Source organism: Anolis carolinensis, chromosome 2 (assembly GCF_035594765.1).
Source record: "Anolis carolinensis isolate JA03-04 chromosome 2, rAnoCar3.1.pri, whole genome shotgun sequence".
In the NCBI taxonomy this organism is placed as follows: Eukaryota; Metazoa; Chordata; class Lepidosauria; order Squamata; family Dactyloidae; genus Anolis; species Anolis carolinensis.
Genome location: NC_085842.1, coordinates 134,234,290 through 134,253,967, shown reverse-complemented (window position 1 = coordinate 134,253,967; position 19,678 = coordinate 134,234,290). Strand labels below are relative to the sequence as shown.

At 38.8% G+C, this 19,678-nt stretch overlaps 2 protein-coding genes and 1 long non-coding RNA gene across 4 annotated transcripts in view; 1 reads left to right on the top strand and 2 right to left on the bottom strand.

Moving 5' to 3' along the window:
• Positions 1-689: 689 nt before the first annotated feature.
• mrpl58 (mitochondrial ribosomal protein L58) lies at positions 690-7,646 on the bottom strand. Its single transcript, XM_003217268.4, has 6 exons — positions 7,427-7,646; positions 4,844-4,880; positions 3,737-3,796; positions 3,299-3,381; positions 2,117-2,286; positions 690-888 (listed from the first exon to the last, which is right to left on the bottom strand). Exons 1-6 carry the CDS (start codon positions 7,628-7,630, stop codon positions 804-806), a joined length of 639 nt encoding a protein of 212 aa, XP_003217316.2. The 5' UTR covers positions 7,631-7,646; the 3' UTR covers positions 690-803.
• A 1,011-nt stretch (positions 7,647-8,657) lies between these two features.
• LOC103277834 (uncharacterized) lies at positions 8,658-11,985 on the top strand. Its single transcript, XR_505708.3, has 2 exons — positions 8,658-10,883; positions 11,388-11,985. It is a non-coding gene; the product is annotated as an uncharacterized LOC103277834 (long non-coding RNA).
• Positions 11,986-12,389: 404 nt separating this feature from the next.
• cdr2l (cerebellar degeneration related protein 2 like) overlaps positions 12,390-19,678 on the bottom strand; it is a 43,746-nt gene continuing 36,457 nt past the window's right edge. For both annotated transcript variants that reach the window (XM_008104466.3, XM_008104465.3), the window contains 2 exons: positions 18,865-19,029; positions 12,390-15,808 (listed from right to left, as the gene is read on the bottom strand). In XM_008104466.3, the coding sequence (XP_008102673.1) occupies positions 14,923-15,808; positions 18,865-19,029 (1,051 nt within the window). In that variant the 3' untranslated portion in view covers positions 12,390-14,922. The remainder of the gene's footprint in view (positions 15,809-18,864; positions 19,030-19,678) is intronic.

Below are 19,678 nucleotides of genomic sequence, written 5' to 3'. Positions count from 1 at the left end.
GGAAGCAATTATATATTAACCATCTTCCTTTTCCATGCTGCCATACATGTAGCCAGGGAGTCAATTGTCATTAAGGACATATGAAAGAAAAGCGGCCCGGGAAGATCACAGGTCTGTGGTTCAGCAAGTCCAACGGTGGTAACATGAACAACCAAGATCTCTGGAAGAAATTAGCTATGTAAAGATAGTCCAAATCAGTAGTCTACCTTTCCCTCTGTGGGGAGATAAATGAAAGTCTCCTCAAATAGCAATAAGCCAGGAAAGAGGGGTGTATAGACAGCAAGGGGAAAGTTCCCTTTAATTTTTGGTATTTTCATGAGACATGACTATATAATTTCACAGTGTTTCTTCAACCATAGGAGTTTTAAAACTTCTGAATTCATATCCTAAACCTTGTACCAAATTCTATTCTGATCACAAAAATAATCTGGATATAGATAAAAGAGATTAGAAGAGAATATGAAATGAACACTTGGTAAAGTAAAATTATGCACTGTGGAAAATGACGGTCTAAAAATGAACAAAACCCATGCTTGTGAGAAAGGATGATATGAAAATTAATCATCGTGGTCAATGTTTGTTGTGTCGATAAAATTTGGAAGTAGACACAGGATAGTTTCATTATTTCACTAATAACATTTATGTTTTATTGAAATATCAATTTTATTAAATAAAAAACAAACAGCTGATATGGGTCAGGCTTTACTTTTAATTGTATAGAGAACTCATAAAAATGATTTTCTTTTTGCAATCTAAAGAGGTGAGTCCCAGGAATGTATCCCAACATGCTTTTTCCAGTGTGTTCAGTCAAAATCCACCCGCCTGCTTTGCTTTAGAGTAGAATGAATTTTTTTCTGGCGAAGACGTTCACGGTTCATTTTCTCCACTCTAAAACCAAACAGAAATAGAGAATAGCACACTTCAGCATCTAGATTGTTATAAGAAGTTTAGAGCAGGTGCCCCTAACAGAACATTACAATTTCAACAAAACAGCAAGGCATCTTGTTCCAAAAAGCCCCAAAAAGCTTTCCCAGAGAAGCAGCGTCATTGTTTTATGCAGATGCTATATTTTTAAAAAGCAACAACTTTTCTAAATAATAATAAAACATCACATCCCTGGTTCAGGAAGACATTTCATAGATGTTGCTTGAATGCAGAGGGATATAGAGGTTCCCATCAGTTTTAATTGCTGGTTTGTACTGTCCTACCATACTGGCTTTCACCAAAAGTGGGGAGGGGGGAAGCTATAGTGGAAGGGCTTTTCTTTTTTCTTGAAATAAGGTATGCGATGTGAGGAGGGAATTACTGGGCCAAATAAATTACTGGGAGTATTCCAATACAAATAGCATCTTCAGAAAGTTATTTTGTACAGAACTGCAGGCCATGAATTTTCCTCGCATGCCTATAGAGAACCTCCAAAGGTGACACTTCTTGCCTTCAACTCATTCTGGCTTATGATGACCCTCAAGGGAAATTATCAAAGGATTTTCTTGGCAAGATCTATCCAGAGGGAGTTCGGCCTTGCCTTCCTCAGAGGCTGAAAGAGTGTGACTTATCCAATATCAACCAGTGGGTTTCCATGGCTAAGTGGAGATTCAAACTCTGATCTCTAGAGTCATAGTGCAACACTCAAACCAGTACACTATATTAGCTCTCAAGATAACACTACTTTACAAAAAACCTTTATATTTTAAATATGAAAGGTCTCCACGAAGGTTTTCACAAAGATTATCTGTTCTAAAGAACTTGTCAAAGAAATATATAGAAACTGTGGATTTGTCCATTATTATCTAACAGAGATAAAAAGCAAAGGCCATTCAGGGATAGCTGTGCTCAAGAAGAGAGCTGAGATTAAAAGACAGTGACATATACAGACAGCTTGGAATATAGTATTTTTGGTGGTAGTCTTTTGGAAGAATTTCTGGTTTTAGTTAGTCAGCTCATCATTTTGTACTGTTCATACCCATCCTCAATGTGCTGCCCTAAATTAACATGCTGATTTGCTTCTCTAAACCAAATTAAAGAAAACTAAAAAGAAAATGAGAAATATTTTGGGAACAATATTGTTATGTCCTAAATTCAGGTCAGTTGCTTGAGTGAGTAAATAAGATTTTACCTTGCTATCATCATCTCTGAAGTCTCTTTGGATGGAACTTCGGGTGTTGCTGTGGCTTCCACAATCATGTCTCTGATTTTTTGCAAGCAGTCTGCCAAATTCCTCATCTGGTAGCGACTCACTTCAGAGGTGACTATGAGTTCCCCAAACTTAGTGATTTTATTCTTTTGCTGGGAAAAAAGCATTGTTATTACAAAATTTCTGTTAAAAAGTTTGCATTTCACATTTTTTAATGATGCAAGACTCTTTTTATCAATATCAGAATAAAACAAAGATGGTGGGTTAGAGGCATGTGTACAAACTTTGATTCAATCTACTTTGGAATAAAAGGGTGTCTCATTAAATGGGCTCAAAGAAGAACAATTAAGTGAAGATCTGAGATTTAGTATCAGGTGATAATTGTAACAGTAGATGTTTTAGATTTACATTCTCGTGAACCAGGGTTTCTATTATATAACAACCAGATACTGCACTCATGTGTACTATGGGGAGAATTTAAATTTCATAATGAAGTAGGATATTTTTACAAGACACCTAGAAATTAAGAAAATCTGCACAGCTCCATACATTTTTAGAGAAGAAGGAAGTCAGTGGCTCTCAACAAATCGTTGTTATAAATTTCCTCACCCTGACCTTTGGATATGTTTGAAAAGGGCCAATGGGAGTTGTACCCCAGCAACAATTCAAGGACCAAAAGTTTGCCAATGGAGCAATCACAGAGCGCAATGAAAAATGGAATAAAGATGACAGTCTCCTTTGCATACTGAAATGCTATAGAGATAAGTAATTTTTTTAGTCACAAGCTAAGCATTTTCACTTTCTTTTGTTGCTGCAGAGGTTTGATTGACAGTTTACAAGGAAACTTCTTTGTAAAGACAAAGAAACCTCAGGTGCGCATTTAGCCATGACTAGAAAGACAATCTGCTATACTGGCAGATTAACTACCAGTCTGTGCATAATCAGCATAGGACCAGAGAAGCATGTGAACAAAACATACAATGTCCTATAGTTTTCTGTGGGATTCTAATGGGAATGTGGAACTCATTATAACTGTGAGTGCATTTTCTTATGTATCCATTTATTTTCTGCTCCACAGACCATGTGGAGCCTCGAGGAGAGGAATTTCCTTGTTCCCCTACTTGATGAAATATTTAGGAAAAATAGACAAACACAGAGAATTACCATCACTGCCATTTTTTGCCGCACATCTTCTGTAATCCAGTCTGCTGATGCCAAATGGAATCGTACCTCTGCCTTAGTATTCACTAGATGTGAAACAAACAATAAAACAACAACACATTACTACTCCTAGGAGAGCTGCAGATATCATTCAAGCCATAGCTCTGGAATTTCAATTCACGGATATTGCTACAGCAACCTGCTAGTGGACCTGATTAAAAGGCACTATGGCCTAAATCCAATTGTTACTCCCAACTCAGGTAGACCGACTGAATCAGCAGTAATTAGTAAGTCATTCATATCAGTTACTTTGTCTCAGTGGCTCTAGATGAAGAACAGTTACTCAGAAGAAAATTTAACTTTATTTGCACAAATAAAGGTCCATAGATTTGAAATTACATTACTCTTTCTGCATATCTACTTTGATAAGGTTCATCATACCTTTATTAACATTTTGACCTCCTGGACCACTACTCCGGCAATAGGATACAGATAAACGATCTGGATATCCAAACAAGAGAATAAGCAATATTAATAGAAGAGGAAACAAAATTACTGAAAAATGTATATCCACGTTTTTGTGTATACATCAGAGAAAAGAAAAAAAGATGAACATAAATGTGTTGAAAGTCAAGCTTGGAACAGTAAAAACAGAAGTATGAGGGAGACCAGCAACAAATACTAGGTGCTGTAGACTATATTTCAGAGAAAGGAACTCACAAAAACACCTCTGAGGTATCCTCGCTTAAGGAAAAGCTATGAAATTTGTGGGCTCACCATAGATCAACAGGTGACTTGAAGGCATATATACAAACCTGATGGTGGTTCTCATTTCCAGGAATATTCTAATTATATATTAAGATTAATTGGAGGAATTGTGTTCTGCTCTTATAAGAGAAATCAAGTAACAATTGTACAATGTATACTCAGAGAAAAGAGCAACGATTTGATTTGAAAATTGGCAACCCTGGAGTTTGGTTTGAGGTTAGTCTATCCTAATTTTTGAGGTAAATAAGCACTAGTTAAATTAGTAGAAACTTGAAGTGTAAAATATCTGTACTTCAATACACTTACATGGAATTAGAGTCTACTGCCTGTTTTCTCTATTTATACAAAGGTCTGAAAATTGTTGGTTGTGTTAGGTCAGAGAGGAGGTCTCCTATGTGCCCTATACTAGTAAAAATATAAGTTGTTTGTAATCTTTATTTTAAAATCTTTTTTTCATTTTAGACCCTGAGGTTCATGCAGCTTGTGAGAGAAGCCAAAAGAAAAGAGTAAAAATTGATTGTGGTCAGAGACAGCAGAAACTGTGGAAAGCAATTTACTTTTTGTTAGTTTGACTATTCGTTAGTGTGTTGTTTGTAGTACCTTTTGCCCCTGTAATTCAATCTTCTATTAAGCCATTGTATGCCTCATGCCTATTTACTCAAAAATAAATGAAAATCAGTACTTTGTTCTAAGTGAGTCTATAAAGGAATGCACATTTATAGGAAAACATGATGGATGAACTGCCTAGGCAATCACATTGGAGGTATGTTTTGGACTCACCCACAGGGATGTTAGGAACCGTCTGGTTTGTTCCATCCTATAACAAAAGGACACACAGAACTGAAAGTTGCAAGATGTTAGTATTAAATTAACCTATTAACACACATTTCAGAAATAATCACAGCAGTAGAAATCTATTTATAAGGCAACTAGATTTATGGGTACTCAGTTTATTTCATTTGTCTTATTTTTGACTTCTCAGACACCATCCACACTGCTAAATCTTGAACGTACTGAAGTCACAATGAGATTACTTTCTAGGTGACTTCTGCTTGTGGTACCAAACAGATACCGCCAGATTTAGAAAACCTTCAAGTGGAAAGAACAATATGTTAGTTGAGATTGTCAAGCATTCACAAAGTTGTTCATCATGTTAAAAAGAGGCCATTTGTGACTTAAACACACAAAAATGCTGTATGGGTCATCTTACAAGGCACTCTCCCCTTAAACCTCATACTGTTTTATACTTATATGCAACAATACAGTGTTCCCTCACTTATTGCTGGGATTAGGTTCCAGGACCACCCGCAATAAGTGAAAATCCGTGAAGTAGGGACACTATATTTTAGTATTTTATACATTATTGTAGTAGTTATACACTATTTTAAGTCTTTATCAACCAATCATGTGTTGATAAATCACCTCCTTCTCCTCCTGTTGCTGCTTGAGCTCCTTTTCTCTCCCTTCGGCTTCTCCTTCCTCCCTTCCTTAGGCTGTAAATTGTAATTTTTATGATTTATAATAGTCTTTTAGAGTTTATTGAAAAACCGTGAAACAGCGAATCTGCGAAAAGTGAACCGCAAAGTAGTGAGGGAACACTGTATTCCTTGCTGTCAAGCTTCACTTCTGACATAAATAATGGTAGCTTGGAAATAGTTACTTTTTCCTTAATTACTAGAATTTCCCAGCAAAAACACACCGGGAAGGGGAGGTTAGATATTATAATAAAAAGGTAACCGTTACACACTCTGACACTGCTGAATTAACAATTGCACCCTTCAATTCCTAATAATTTTTCTGGATCCTACCATCCACAGAGATACAGAAATGTATGGCTGCCTATCATATTGTCCATGTTCCCAATGAGATGGTATTTTTAACAATCCTAGGGCAGAAGTGAAAATTACCTGTCAAAAGCATAGAGAAATTCCTGAAATTTTACTATAGTTACAATCAAACTGCATCACATCCACTTTGAAAGTTATCTACTACAACCTGAGTCCAAATTCTGTATAGAAGAGTATGCTTTTCGTCCCCTCAACCCTTGTTTTAAAATAGTCTCCCTGGGGTAAATAATAATGGTAATACCGTCCATTATTCACATTACAAGATGAGAAGGGGTGATATGGGCTGGGAGGACAATAAATTATCATAGCTGTGCAATGCAATTCACCAGGAATATTGCTAAAACTACTTTAAAACAATCCTTCAAGGCACCACAGTTATATTATTACCCCTATTGCAAACTGATTGGAAGAACAAAATAATAACCCTGAGTTTTCCATTGCTTAGACCATAGTATCATGGATTCAGAATCAGGTTGATGGAGTAGTGAACCCACAACTTAAGGAAACCTGGGGGCTTCACAGGGTCAACAAAGTATGTAAGAACCAGTGCTGCAAATATTGTAATATGATTTGAAGCATGGGTTTGCATGAACAACCATGAGAAGCTGGTATGGATTTGCATAAAAATACAAAATAGCCTGCTCATCCCCTTTTAAAAAAAGGATATTTAAAAGAAAAACAACTTGATTTGTATGGAATTATTCAGACATATGGGTGAATAGTATCCTTTAGGGAAAAATCAGGCAGATCTTTTTGAAAAAATTCAGAGGATCCAACTTTTACTTGGAAGTTAGAAAAACAGCAAGGGCTCCTATTTTCCTGCTACTTTTTATTTTTTAGATTTTTGAAAATCACGTCAGAAGCTACTTGCTTCTGGTGTGAGAGAATTGGCCGCCTAGCAGTGGTTCTCAACCTGTGGGTCCCCAGATGTTTTGGCCTTCAACTCTCAGAAATCCTAACAGCTGGTAAACTGGTTGGGAGTTCTGGGAGTTGTAGGTCAAAACACCTGGGGACTCACAAGTTGAGAACCACTGATCTACAGAGATGTTACCCAGGGGACGCCCAGATGTGTTAGCTGGGAGGCCTTTCTCATGTCCCCACAAGCTAGAGCTGACAGATCACTAGAGCTAGAGCTCACCCATCGTGTGGGTTCAAATTGGCAACCTTCAGGTCTGCAGTTCAGCAGGCACCCATTGCACCACCACGGCTCCTATTTTCTAGATTGAGGGGGTGTTCTCCAGTTCCATATACCTGGGAAGCGCTCATCTGTCAACATAAATTTCATAACAGCTTTCTTAAACAAGGGGGGGGGGGGAATCCAATACCCCAAAGACACCAGATCTTGTTTGACCTTTCAGAGGAAGGACCTGGGAAAACCGCTTGCCTAAGGAAACCCAATGGAATCCATGGAGTCACAAAAGCCAGCAGGCAACTTGCACACACGCATACGTTCGAGGCACAAGCGTCTCTTCATTTTCCTATCTCTGTGTTATATTCCCCTCTCCCGCATTATAACCTTTGTCGCCTCGGTTTCTTTTGTTTGCCGCGGATACAGTTTATCCAAGCTGTATTCGCTCCGGAACTCGGAAGAAGAGCCGGAGGCAACTGCTCGGCGCGTCCAAGAGGCTTGGGCTTCGGAGAATGATGTCCAGCGCACCGGCGTCCGCCAGAAACAGCGCAGAGCGCGCACCGCCATCTTGAAGCGCCTTGGTCCCTCCATGAAAACAGTCCGGATGCACACACAAAAAGGAATCCCTGGTGTTCCGGATAAAATGTGTGTCCCCGAAAACTCGGTGGTAGTTCCGCCTTCGGGTTGCCATATGTCGGAAATTACTCGAAGACACGCAGCAATAACATAGGAGGAGATTGGGTTTTCTATACTGGTGTGTGATATCGTGTGCCCTTTTCTTTTTTGGTCATCTATTCCACACAGTTTTCCTTTAAACAGAAAATGCCCTGCCATTTATATGATCAGTTAGACCAGGCATGGGCAAGCTTGGGCTCTCCAGGTGTTTTGGACTTCAACTCCCACCATTCCTAAGAGCCTCAGGCACCTTCCTTTTTCTCCCTCAGCCGCTTAAGCTTGAGGCTGAGGGGCCTGAGGGTGTTAGGATCCCCCCCCCCCTTGTTTAAGAAAGCTGTTATGAAATTTATGTTGACAGATGAGCGCTTCCCAGGTATATGGAACTGGAGAACACCCCCTCAATCTAGAAAATAGGAGCCGTGGTGGTGCAATGGGTGCCTGCTGAACTGCAGACCTGAAGGTTCAGCTGAAGTCCAAAACACCTGGAGGGCCCAAGCTTGCCCATGCCTGGTGTAGACTCTTATAGTGCAGTTTATTGCATTGAACTGAATGATAGGGATCTACACACTGACCATATAATGAAGTTTCAAACTTCATTATAGGGCAGTGTAGATGAAGCCTATAATTGTGTTCCAAAGAACCATACCATATGCATATTTCTGTTAGCTTTTTGGTATTTCAGCTGTTTTCAAGTGGTTTGGTGCAATATTTAAAAGAAACATCTTCACCAGCCTGTTAAATATCTTTGGACGAAAATAAACCCTGCTTGGGATGTTTTTTAAATAATAAGAGAATAAGAGGCCCCTCAAAAGTCTATTGGATTTTTTTTCAGATCTCGGATTTGGTTTGTAAATTACACTAACGGGTGGAAGTTGAATGTCGGGTAGTTTCAGCTGATAAAGAGATAGGTTTCATTCCTAATAACCTACAAGAAGGTAAGTTCTCTTAATACAGAAACTGCAAGGGAAAGAAATGAAATGTTCATTTTCAACACAAAGCTATTATATGTGTTGTCAAAGGCTTTCATGACTGGAATCACTGGGTTGCTGTGAGTTTTCCAGGCTGTATGGCCGTGTTCCAGAAGCATTTTCTCCTGATGTTTCACCCACATCTATGGCAGGCATCCTCAGAGGTTGTGAGGTCTTAGAAACTAGGCAAGTGGGGTTTATATATCTGTGGAAGGTCCAGGATGGGAGAAAGAACTCTTGTTTGCTTGAGGCAAGTGTGAATGGTGCAGTTGGCCACCTTGATTAGCATTCAGCAACACTCAGAAAATGGGAATTCCAGACAGAAAAATTAGGGCCAGCTAACACCTCCCAAGAAAGGGTTCTCCCAGGCAAGAAGCAGGCTTTGAAGCTGCCAAGCTATTCAATGCTAATCAAGGTGGCCAATTGCACCATTCACACTTGCCTCCAACAGACAAGAGTTTATTTATTTATTTTCGATATTTCTACCCCGCCCTTCTCCCCAAGGGGACTCAGGGCGGCTTGAAGAAAGAGTTCTTTCTCCCACCCTGGACATTCCACAGCTTACCTAGTTTTCAACAGACCTCACAACCTCTGAGGATGCCTGCCATAGATGTGGACAAAACGTCAGGAGAGAATGCTTCTGGAACATGGTCATGCAGCCTGGAATACTCACAGTAACTCAGAAACTATTATACTTGCATTCGAGAGATTTATGTGAAAGTGTACTATATCTTTAAAATGTTCTAAAAGTGTAACCTCGAGTTTAGTATAAACATTAAAATCTTTCTTTTAAAATAATTTTAATTTCTAGATAAGGTGGAAAGGTTCGATCGGACGTTTTTGAGTGCATCTATACTGTAGAATCAATGCAGTTTGACACTACTTTGACTTCCATGGCTGAAGGCAATTTGATGTGACACCAGCAGTTTTTGGCAGAAATTGCTAAAAACCTTGAAAAACTGTAGCTCCTGTGATTCAGTATCATTGAGCCATGGCCATTAAAGTGGGTGTCAGACTGCATTCATTCAACAGTATAGATTTTTTCTTGATTATATATCGCTTATAATAAAACAAGGTTTACTTATTCTATATCTCATTGCAGTTAGAGCCAAGGAAATTAGTGGTTGGGATAATTTAAAACAATAGCAATTGAATTACTATATGTGCATGTAGTACTCACTGAATTTCCCATAGTTTCTTCTAGACTTCACAAACAAGTGAAGGTTTCTGGCAATGCTCAAGCTCTAGCAGTTTGGGGTGGGGGGAGATTACAATTAACATTTCCTAGGATACTGTGATGGCTATGAGAACTTGCACAGCAGTTGTGGTTGTAACCTGTATGATTCTGGTTTATCTGTGTATTACTTTTCATATCAATTCAGTTTTTGGAAGATCAGCTAATGAAACACTTCTTGTTTTCTTTTAGCCACATTTACAGAAAATGAGATCTTACAGTTGTGATAACATTTACGACTTTTGTTTTTAAAAGATCTGGTTGCAGTTTGAGACGATCCTGCAAGATCAGGATTGTCAAATTAATTTTCAATGGGGGGCATATCAGCCTTATTGTTGCCTTTAGAGGGCCGTTGAATTCCTGGACAGTGAATCCATGTATACAGAGGACCAACTATAATTTCTTTACATAGTGGTTAGTGCTCTTTTGTTTTTACCTAATTTGGGTCCCCAGATGTTATTGAATGACAGCTCTCATCACTTTTGATTATCCACCATGCAGCCTGGGGATAATGGGAATTGCAGTCAAACAGCACTTATGGCTCTGAGGTTGGGGAAAGGGCATTTTAAAGTCTGACATATCTATAAGCCTTGTATCTAAATTCAAACCCCACTATCATGTCCAAATAGAACAAACTGAAGCCTTCCAGATATTCCTGTATCACAATTTCCATCAGCTGTAGTCATGTTGAATGATGAGGAATATAGAAGTTGTAATCCAGCATCTGGAGGGCTACATAAAATAACATGCTGAGCCAAATTTGGACTGCAGGCTTTGAGTTTGACATCTGTGCTAAGTGTTGGTGATTATTTTCTTTTAAGATGGCTGGTGGCAACATGCCAATGTCTTTCTGCTCCTGGAACTACTCCCACTTAAATGATTTCATTGGATTTTGTCTGCCCTGAGCCAAAACTCAAGACTCATTGCAAATGGACCGTTAGCTGTCCTCAGTACACAGCAGCTTCAAGTGAGTATCTTGGGGTTTTCAGCTGCTCTTCAACATTACTCCATTTTTAGTTCTACAGTAGAGTCTCACTAATCCAAGCCTCGCTTATCCAAGCCTCTGGATAATCCAAGCCATTTTTGTAGTCAATGTTTTCAATATATCGTGATATTTTGGTGCTAAATTCGTAAATACAGTAATTACAACATAACATTACTGTGTATTGAACTACTTTTTCTGTCAAATTTGTTGAATAACATGAAGTTTTGGTGCTTAATTTGTAAAATCATAACCTAATTTGATGTTTGATAGGCTTTTCCTTAATCCCTTCTTATTATCCAAGTTATTCGCTTATCCAAGCTTCTGCCGGCCTGTTTAGCTTGGATAAGTGAGACTCTACTGTATTTGCCTTACTCATCCTCACAGTTCAATCGAATGTGGCTGTTTTCTGAACTTTTCATGTCTTAGGTGCAACTTTTGCCCCATCATACAAAATCTTATAGGCTTATTTCTCTGTCTTTCTCACAGGTAAATCTATCAGTAGTAGCTGTTACATACCTCTTCTTCTTCCACAAGATAAGGGGTGTGGATACAGTGAAAGCCTGTGGCTTTTGGAAAATGTGTTACATATCTAAGGCCCATAAAATGGAAGGCAAGTCAAACTGTTTTGGCATGCAGAAAGGTCTACCATGCAATTGTATTCAGGGAGGAGGTGGCTTCAGATTATTGTAAATTGTTCTTGCATAAGGAAGGGGCTGTGGTAAGTGAAAACTTGAGCAACAGTGAAAAAAATGTCACATTATAGTTTGGTATCAAAAATACGTCTACAAAATAATGACTCATTTTAGTACTCACTTGTACTCTCCCTTTCCATGAATATGTTCCTTAGTATTTGGTATGTCCCAATAAATTATTTTCTGGAACAAATGAATTTGTTCATGCCTTCCCTATTTCAACTGATGTCAAGATTTAATTTTCACCCTGAGGTTTAAACTCATTGGTAATATGCTAGGGAGCCTTAACATGCAAATATGCCGTAGAAGCAAGAAGAGGTTCATTGGTGTGTATGAAAGCAAATTCAATAAATTATGTATAAAATAAAGTCAGTGTTATTTTTGGACAAAGATATGATGCTCTCAGCATTTTGCTATACTGACTGACAATGTGGTGCAGCTGTTCCTTTATCAAGCTGTGTCAATATGTTGTTGCTTGCATAAGTAATTTAGAGCCTGTTTAAAAAAAAATCAAAACTGACATTTGCAAAAACATCTAAGAATGTTGCTAATGAGTGTAGCATTCAGAATATTTATGTATGTTAAAGGACTGGTTTTTAAAATTAAGAGAGGGTGAATCCTTTTCCCATAGATGCAGCAATACCTGTTATGTAATACATAACAAGAGCAATATGTCCACTCTAGTGTGTTTCCTTCACTTTCCATCATGCCTAAAGCATTTTCATGACCTAAATCATGTTGAAAATACCAAGCAAGCAAGCCTGTTTCTGGAATGCAAAGAAAGAGATACAAGAAATTTCAGTGTTCAGAATACTGGCGTTTCTTTTTTATTTAAGAAGAGAATAAAGCATTTTTAAATATATTATTTTTAAGTATACTACACTTAAACTGGGATGCTGGTTCGCACCTTAACATTGCTTGAAACCAAGGATGAAAGCAATGGCCCGCACCCAACCCCAAATACTGATGCAATAAACAGATGGCTCTAGAGCAAACACTGGTTCAGAAGTCCCTTAGTTAAAAAGGTAGTAAAAGAAAATTAATGAATACACCAGCAGCTATGACGACAGCAACACAGAGCAAGTTCAATGCTCTGAGAAAACCAACTTCCTTTGTTATTATTTTTTTTTACAGAATACTGATTTCACTGTAAGGCATGAAGGTTTGTTGTATGGTTACCAAAATGGTAGCCACAATTATTTGAATGGCTCCCAATACTTCATAGTGGGGCCACATCAAGGGTACAAAAGAAGTTTTGGCATTAAGTAGTAGAACAAGAATCTATTCAAGACAGGAGTCCCCAGGGCAAGTTAACTCAAAAGTACTTTCACATTATTACAAAAACAACTTCAACTGGCTGAACACAAGGACCCCCAAAAAATTCCCATGGCAAAAACATAGCAAGCACACAATGAGATGACACTTTGGTGGTGGAGTGGAAATGCTCATTCTGTTTGTATTAAATAATAACCTCCCACATGATTACCTTCTTACCCTGTATGTCAAAACCATGTCTATAATAATGACATGTCAAAACACAACCAAGAGGCATAACATGGTAATAGCTGTTGTGATGAAAGTCATCCTCAAGCAAGAATAGCATGGTGTTACTATTCCAAATAATGTGGTCTGAAGATCACTCAGACTGAACCCTGTCTGAAATGAAAGAACATGAAGGTCATGTGCTGAAAAGAATACAATGGTAGACTGAAGACTCATTTATACTAGCATAATTTCAAAGCACCTCCCTCCCACACACACAGACAGTTTGGGTTTTATTTAGGTACAACTAAAACAAGAAACAAGTTCAAAATTTCTTCAAGTATAATACTGCTTGGTAAGTAAATAATCATTGCTACTATTGTTCCCACACAAGTGGGAATTCTGGTATATGTACCCTAATCCTAGTGAAATATAATACTGCTTTATCTTCATATGAGGAAGTGACCTTAACTAAATTCCATGTAATAGCATGTGTTACAAGGAGCCCCATTTTGTACTTCTGTGAAATGGATACTGATGATTCCTGAGACTGGAGAGAGGCTTTTGTGTATAGGTATATGCTACATGTATGCAAGCTGTATATATGTGTGTGTGTTGCACAGAAAGCCTTTAGAAAAGGCAGTTTGATAAGGTGGGGAGGAGAGTTGATTAATAAGTGAGTATGTGGAACAGTATGATAAATAGGCTCAGTGATAACAACCAGATTTGCTGTTTTGCTCCTACTTGCATGAGTTATCACTATTAGTTTTTGTAAGTCCATGCAAACCAGAGCCAGACACAAAAGATAATTAAAGAATAATCATGTGAACTGCAAGGCATGGAAAACCAACACCCAAATGAAGATGAGGGTGTCTTTCCAAGCCAGTAATAGCACTTCTTGTTTAGCTTTTATGGAAGTTTGGGTTATGAGTAAAGCGATAACTTGCTTACAGAACTAAAATACTGAAGGAAATGTAAATGCTATGCTCACTGTGTTCTACAAGCAGAACAAATCAGTCTGACATTTCTCTTCAAGTTTTTCCAGTTACAATAAACTTGCATTGTAAATATTGAAAAACCTGACCAATAAGAGAATGGCTTCAACAGGAAAAACATACTCTCTTTCATGAACGAGAGCAGTTCAGTTAAAAGTCTTGCTGATGCACCACGTGGGTTCTTCATAGGAAGAAAAAATACAGAAAGAAAATAGACAGCATGAACAAAAGTTGCCTCTGAAAGTGAAATCTTTTTTTCTTTTTTACTTATGTCCGGGACATTCCAGGGCCTAGTATGTTTGATTCTGTGTTGCCTGCAGAATAGCAAACATGGGCTATTGGAGAGGGCGAGGCTGTGGCTTATTGGTCTAATTACTCCTATTTGTAACTTCTGGCAGCTGTAGTGAAAGGGAAGGATTCCTTGTAAAATCTTGGATACCAACTACAACAACTTGCTTTTGCAGCACATTCGGCGGCTCAGGCAGCTTGGAGTGCTCATTCAAACTATCTCTAGAATGGCTGCGTTTATCTGTTGCAGCAAAAACACCAAAAGAGTTTTGTGGCACCTCAAAGAAGCATACATTTTATTATTGCACAGGGTTTTGTAGAGTAAGTGGCTTTTAGTCCACAAAAGAGCATGCACTATTAAAATGTGCTGTTCCTTAAGGTGCTGCAAGACTCCTTGTTTTGTTTTTTACTTGTGGCCTGGGCTCTTTTCTCTGCTGAAACACTGCAAGAGGCTTGTTTGTTGTGCAAGACATCAACATAAGAAGCTTCCCAATCTTGGAGGCAGGAGGCCATGCAATGTGTTCTGTGGTATAAGAGAAGAGCTTGACGCAGAATGGATAGGATTCACTTGCTGGTCTTCTTTTTCACCTTGGTGGCATTGATGTCTGCTTTTGTCTTTTGGATTCTGGAGAAGATCTCTTTAAAGAGGGCCTTGTACTCTGGCTGACTCTGCTCTAATCTCTTGTCCACAGCCTCCACGTGTTTGCTAAGGCTCTTCTCCATTGTCTTGAGCTCATCTAGCTCAAAGCCCTCTCCCCTGAAGTCTCTAAAGGAGCTGTCCCGAGAGATGGGGCGAGAGGTCTGGACACCGGCATGGCGCACACTGTCCTTGTGCTGTCGGCACTTGCTGAGGAGCTCCTCATACTTCTCCAGCAGGGCATGATACTGTTCATCCACTTCCCTAAGGATTGACATCCCCCTCTTGCGCACATTATTGGCATGGAGCGTGTAGTTGCCTTCATGTCTGCTCACAGCATCTTTAGTCACAATGGCATTTAGGGCTGTGTCACTACAGCTTTTCCTTACAGGATGGTTTGGGGAGGCTGCCATTGACGAGTTGTGGATTTTGCCTCCTTCTTCCTCAGACAGATCAATATAGTCAGCTTCTGGGGCATTGTTTAATGGTTCAAGAAGTGCTTCTGACAGGTTGTCCTCTCTGCTGAGGAGATACTTCTTGACTTGCTTCATCTGCTGAAGTTCCAACAACTCAGTTTCCAGCTCTTTGATGCGCAGCTTGCAGCTCTCCATCTCACATACTCGCTGTTCAAGGTCTGAGTACTCTTGGATGACAGATGTATACTCTTTCTCCACCCGCTCCTTTCTCTGTTTCTCCTGGTTGACCTGGGACCTGAGGGAATTCACCATTGCTTGTAATCGCTCATTTTCACGCTCCAAGGGCATCTGACTGAACTCCATTGAGGAGCTGTGAATCTGGAAGGCATCTTCGTATCTAGTGGCCAAAAAACAAAACAAGAAAATAGCAAAAAGAATGCAGCTGTTAGCAAATTAATACTTATTGCTTCCTATATACTTATGTAGACATAACCACTCAGTGGGTAAGGTAATTCTGTTTAACAAAAGAAAAGTTTGCTAGGGATGCATACATTGTAGAAATAATGCAGTTTAGCTGCCATGGTTGAAGGCTATGGAATCATGAGAGTTGCATTTTTACCAGGTCTTTCTACCATAATGTTGGTGCCTCATCAATCTACAAATTCCAAGATCCCATAGCACTGAGCTAAATTAGAGTGGTGTCAAACCACATAAGTGTGCACGAGGGTGGCTGCATCCTACATGTTACATACATTGGTCATACCATTGAAACATATAGCCAGTCCTTGCTATTTCAATTTACACTTCCCATTTCTCCAGTGAATGGGACTCAAGACATCTTTCAATTAAACTGAACAAATATAACAAATGAACAAATAACACCCATAATATTATGTAACAGAATTTGAAAAAAAAAAATCTGTTCCAGGTTTGAAAGTGTTATTTCCTGTTTAACTGTGCAGTACTTACTTTCAAAGTTGTTGTTACACTCCAGAAAATTCATGTTTGTGGCTTCCACAGACTCTATGAGATATTCATTAGAAAACTATAGCAAAATGTGCTGCAGGATATTCCGCAAAAACAAGGTTTTTGCAGTTTTAATAAACTTTTTTCCATAGTTTTATGACAGAACCAATTAGGAAATGATATCACCCAGGAATAAAAATTGTGTTACATAGTGTAATCAGTGCCTGACTTTTCTATAAGTGTTTTTTCAGTGGTGGGAGAGGCATTCCAACACGTGATCACCTATTTTCAGTGTGGTGCAATTTGTCACAAACTTCAAGCTTAGTGGAAAAAACCATGTGCCATGTTTTCATATGGAGATGTAGGGATGTCAGTTAAAAACCTGGAGAGGGCTCCTATACATTTAATGGCTGCATAGAAGAAAAGACCTCAGCAGGGTGCAGCTGATACCTGGTTGTGTGACAAGTAGGATCTGCTGACATATCATCTTCTACACAACCATTGTAAAGTAACGGAGTCCTGTCTAGTGTTTAGTCTAGCAACAATAGAGACATGTGGCAACTCTTATCTGTTTTCTGCACTAATGTGCCTCTAGGTGGGGTTTGGGTCTCACTGCTGTTAAACTTTGGGGACAAAGAAGGAAATGTCAGCAGCAGGAATGTATTATTTGGCTCAGAAAGTCTTACTTCTACAGTCTAATCATTCTCTCTCTGTGCTATGTCTTCACAATTTCTGTTCCTCATAAATTAAAGTTGATTGTGGAAATGGGTAGAGGTGGAAGGAGTGACAAAAGCCAACCACAGTGCAAATGAAGTGTGGCATCCCTCTTATTTGGAGCAGGTGGGAAAGGAGTACAGGTGGTTCCTGGAATTAAAGCCAGCTGAATGAGCTTTGAAATGTATGCCTCTTCTCTTCAGACATCTGGTTTAGCTTGAAAAGTCAGATTAAAAGACTAGGAAAGTCTTTTTTTTCAAATCTAGACATTTCTTCAAATAATTTAGACATAAAGTGGGCTGTCAGCAATTTCTAGGCATGAAACAGAAAATACTTTTGATTGAGAAATAGTGCAGATAATTATTTTTCTAGCAAGCTCTATTACCAGTATGGTGAAACTACCCTGATCTGTGTTTTTTGCTCAATTTTGCTCAAATGGGAAGTTTGACAGAAGACATCAAAATGGCCTGGGGATGAGACCTACAGGTTATACCTTGCCTCACCTCACACTACAAGGCTCAACAGACACCACCTTACTCCATTTCCCTCATTCCCACCCTGTCATAAGGAAAATTTTGAAGAAAGATGTAGTTAATGTGCAAGAGGAACCAAAGATATTGTGCACATTAGACGCAGTCCATGGTAACATCTACAGCAGTGGTTCTCAACCTGTGGGTAGCAAGGTGTTTTGGCCTACAACTCCCAGAAATTCCAGCAATTTTACCACCTGTTAGGATTTCTGGGAGTTAACGGGCAAAACATCTGGGGACCCACATGTTGAGAATCACTGATCTACTGGAAAAACATACAGCATGCTGGATATGCATTTGGGAGCTTGTTTTGATTTCCAGAGTGCTGCTAGAACCATTAAATAAGCCTGCTAAACTGATCTGGATATGACTATGTGGCTATAGGGGCAAATGAAAAATTCACATGGAGTTGGAACAGCTCATCTCTGAAACTTTAGGTTCAAATCTCTAAACGATGGTTCTGTTAAAAAGGCTTTGAAGCTTTCCAAAGAGATGAGGGAAGCTGGTTATAAAACAAGCAGAGGAAGATGCTCAGTTCCACTGAAATAAAGCAAATCCCTCTTTTTTATAATATCAAAATCCTGGTTTATAAATTGTCAGCGTATCTTCTTCCCTGTCCCTTAGATACAGTGGATGAGATGCTCCACCTCCCTTTTACTCCAGTTCACTATAGAATTGTTGAGGGGGAGGAGGGTATATTGAAAATTATCTTGAACTGTTTTAAGTCAGTGTGACCTACAAAGACCCAAGGCAAAATCTTATAAAGCACCAGATACTGCACAAAGGTGAATGGGGAGTACATTTTGTTGGCAGTGAACAGATTTTTGCTTAGAGTCAGCCACTGGCCTTATCTTCATTTGTTTCAGGGCAGAAGTTTTGTTTGCTAGATCTTATGGCTTGTCTATACTGTTTGGTTTATTGATTATTTACACAGTGTTCTCAGAATGATGGAAATAGTTTTATGGAGATATTATCAACTACTTGCATAGTAAGGCATTACATTTCCTCTGCCATGAATCTGAATTCAATACTTCTGTGAGTTGTTGCAAACATGAGAGTCACTCATGCTTTAAAAAGTACAGCAGGAAAGAACAAAGGCAGCTAGAGAGAGGTCTAATTTCAGGCAGGAAATCACTGGCATACCATTAACATTGAATACTACTAAAATTAATAGATGAGCAAATTCAACAGAAAGAAATGGCTCTTCTAATTCTCCTCCCCCTTCCCCCCTAATCTATTGTACCTGGGACTTGAGCATAGCTCCTTGAGACAAGGGAAAGTATGGATGGTTCGGCGTCTCTCTCGCTTCTCTCGGCGGATACGCAGCTGATCTAAGCTTTGCAACTCCTCCACCTGCTTCTGCAGTTCATCTACTTGGTTCTGCAGTCCTTCTATGGTTTCTGTCAGACTACAGATGCAGAGGGGAAGGAAAAGGACAGAAATAATAAAAATATTTATTTATATTCTTAACATAAATGAAAGAGGGTCACAATTTTAAAGTACAAAACAATTAAAAACATACACATAATTACATGTTAAAATAGAATTAAACTAATTACCTTATTAAAATAGTATTTATCTGAGTAAAATAATAAAATACAATTTAAAAAGCACTTTTACAAACTTCAGTTAAAGCAATACAATACCCCCTGGCCCATTCCTTAAAAATGTTCTGTGTGAATGAAAAGGTTTCAGTAAACTTTATTTTTGTATCCCGCCTCCACCTCCCCAAGGGGACTTGGAACGGTTTACATGGGAATGAGCCCAATCAACATCATAAAATATAATCACATTAAAATAAATATACAGTACCATAAAATAGAATAAAACAACAACAATTATAAACACATAGCAATTCGATAGACTAAAAACACGAAAACAAACTGAGTCCAAAACTCTTGGTTGACTTGTCCAGGATCAATGTAATTACTGTATTTTAGTCTGTCCCAGGATAACCCAAAAGAAGCACAGACCAACTCTGCTTTCTCTATTGTAATGCTGCTTCTGGCCTTTTTGAATGCCTGGGTAGGAAAATGGCAGCGGTGGCAAGGGGCAGT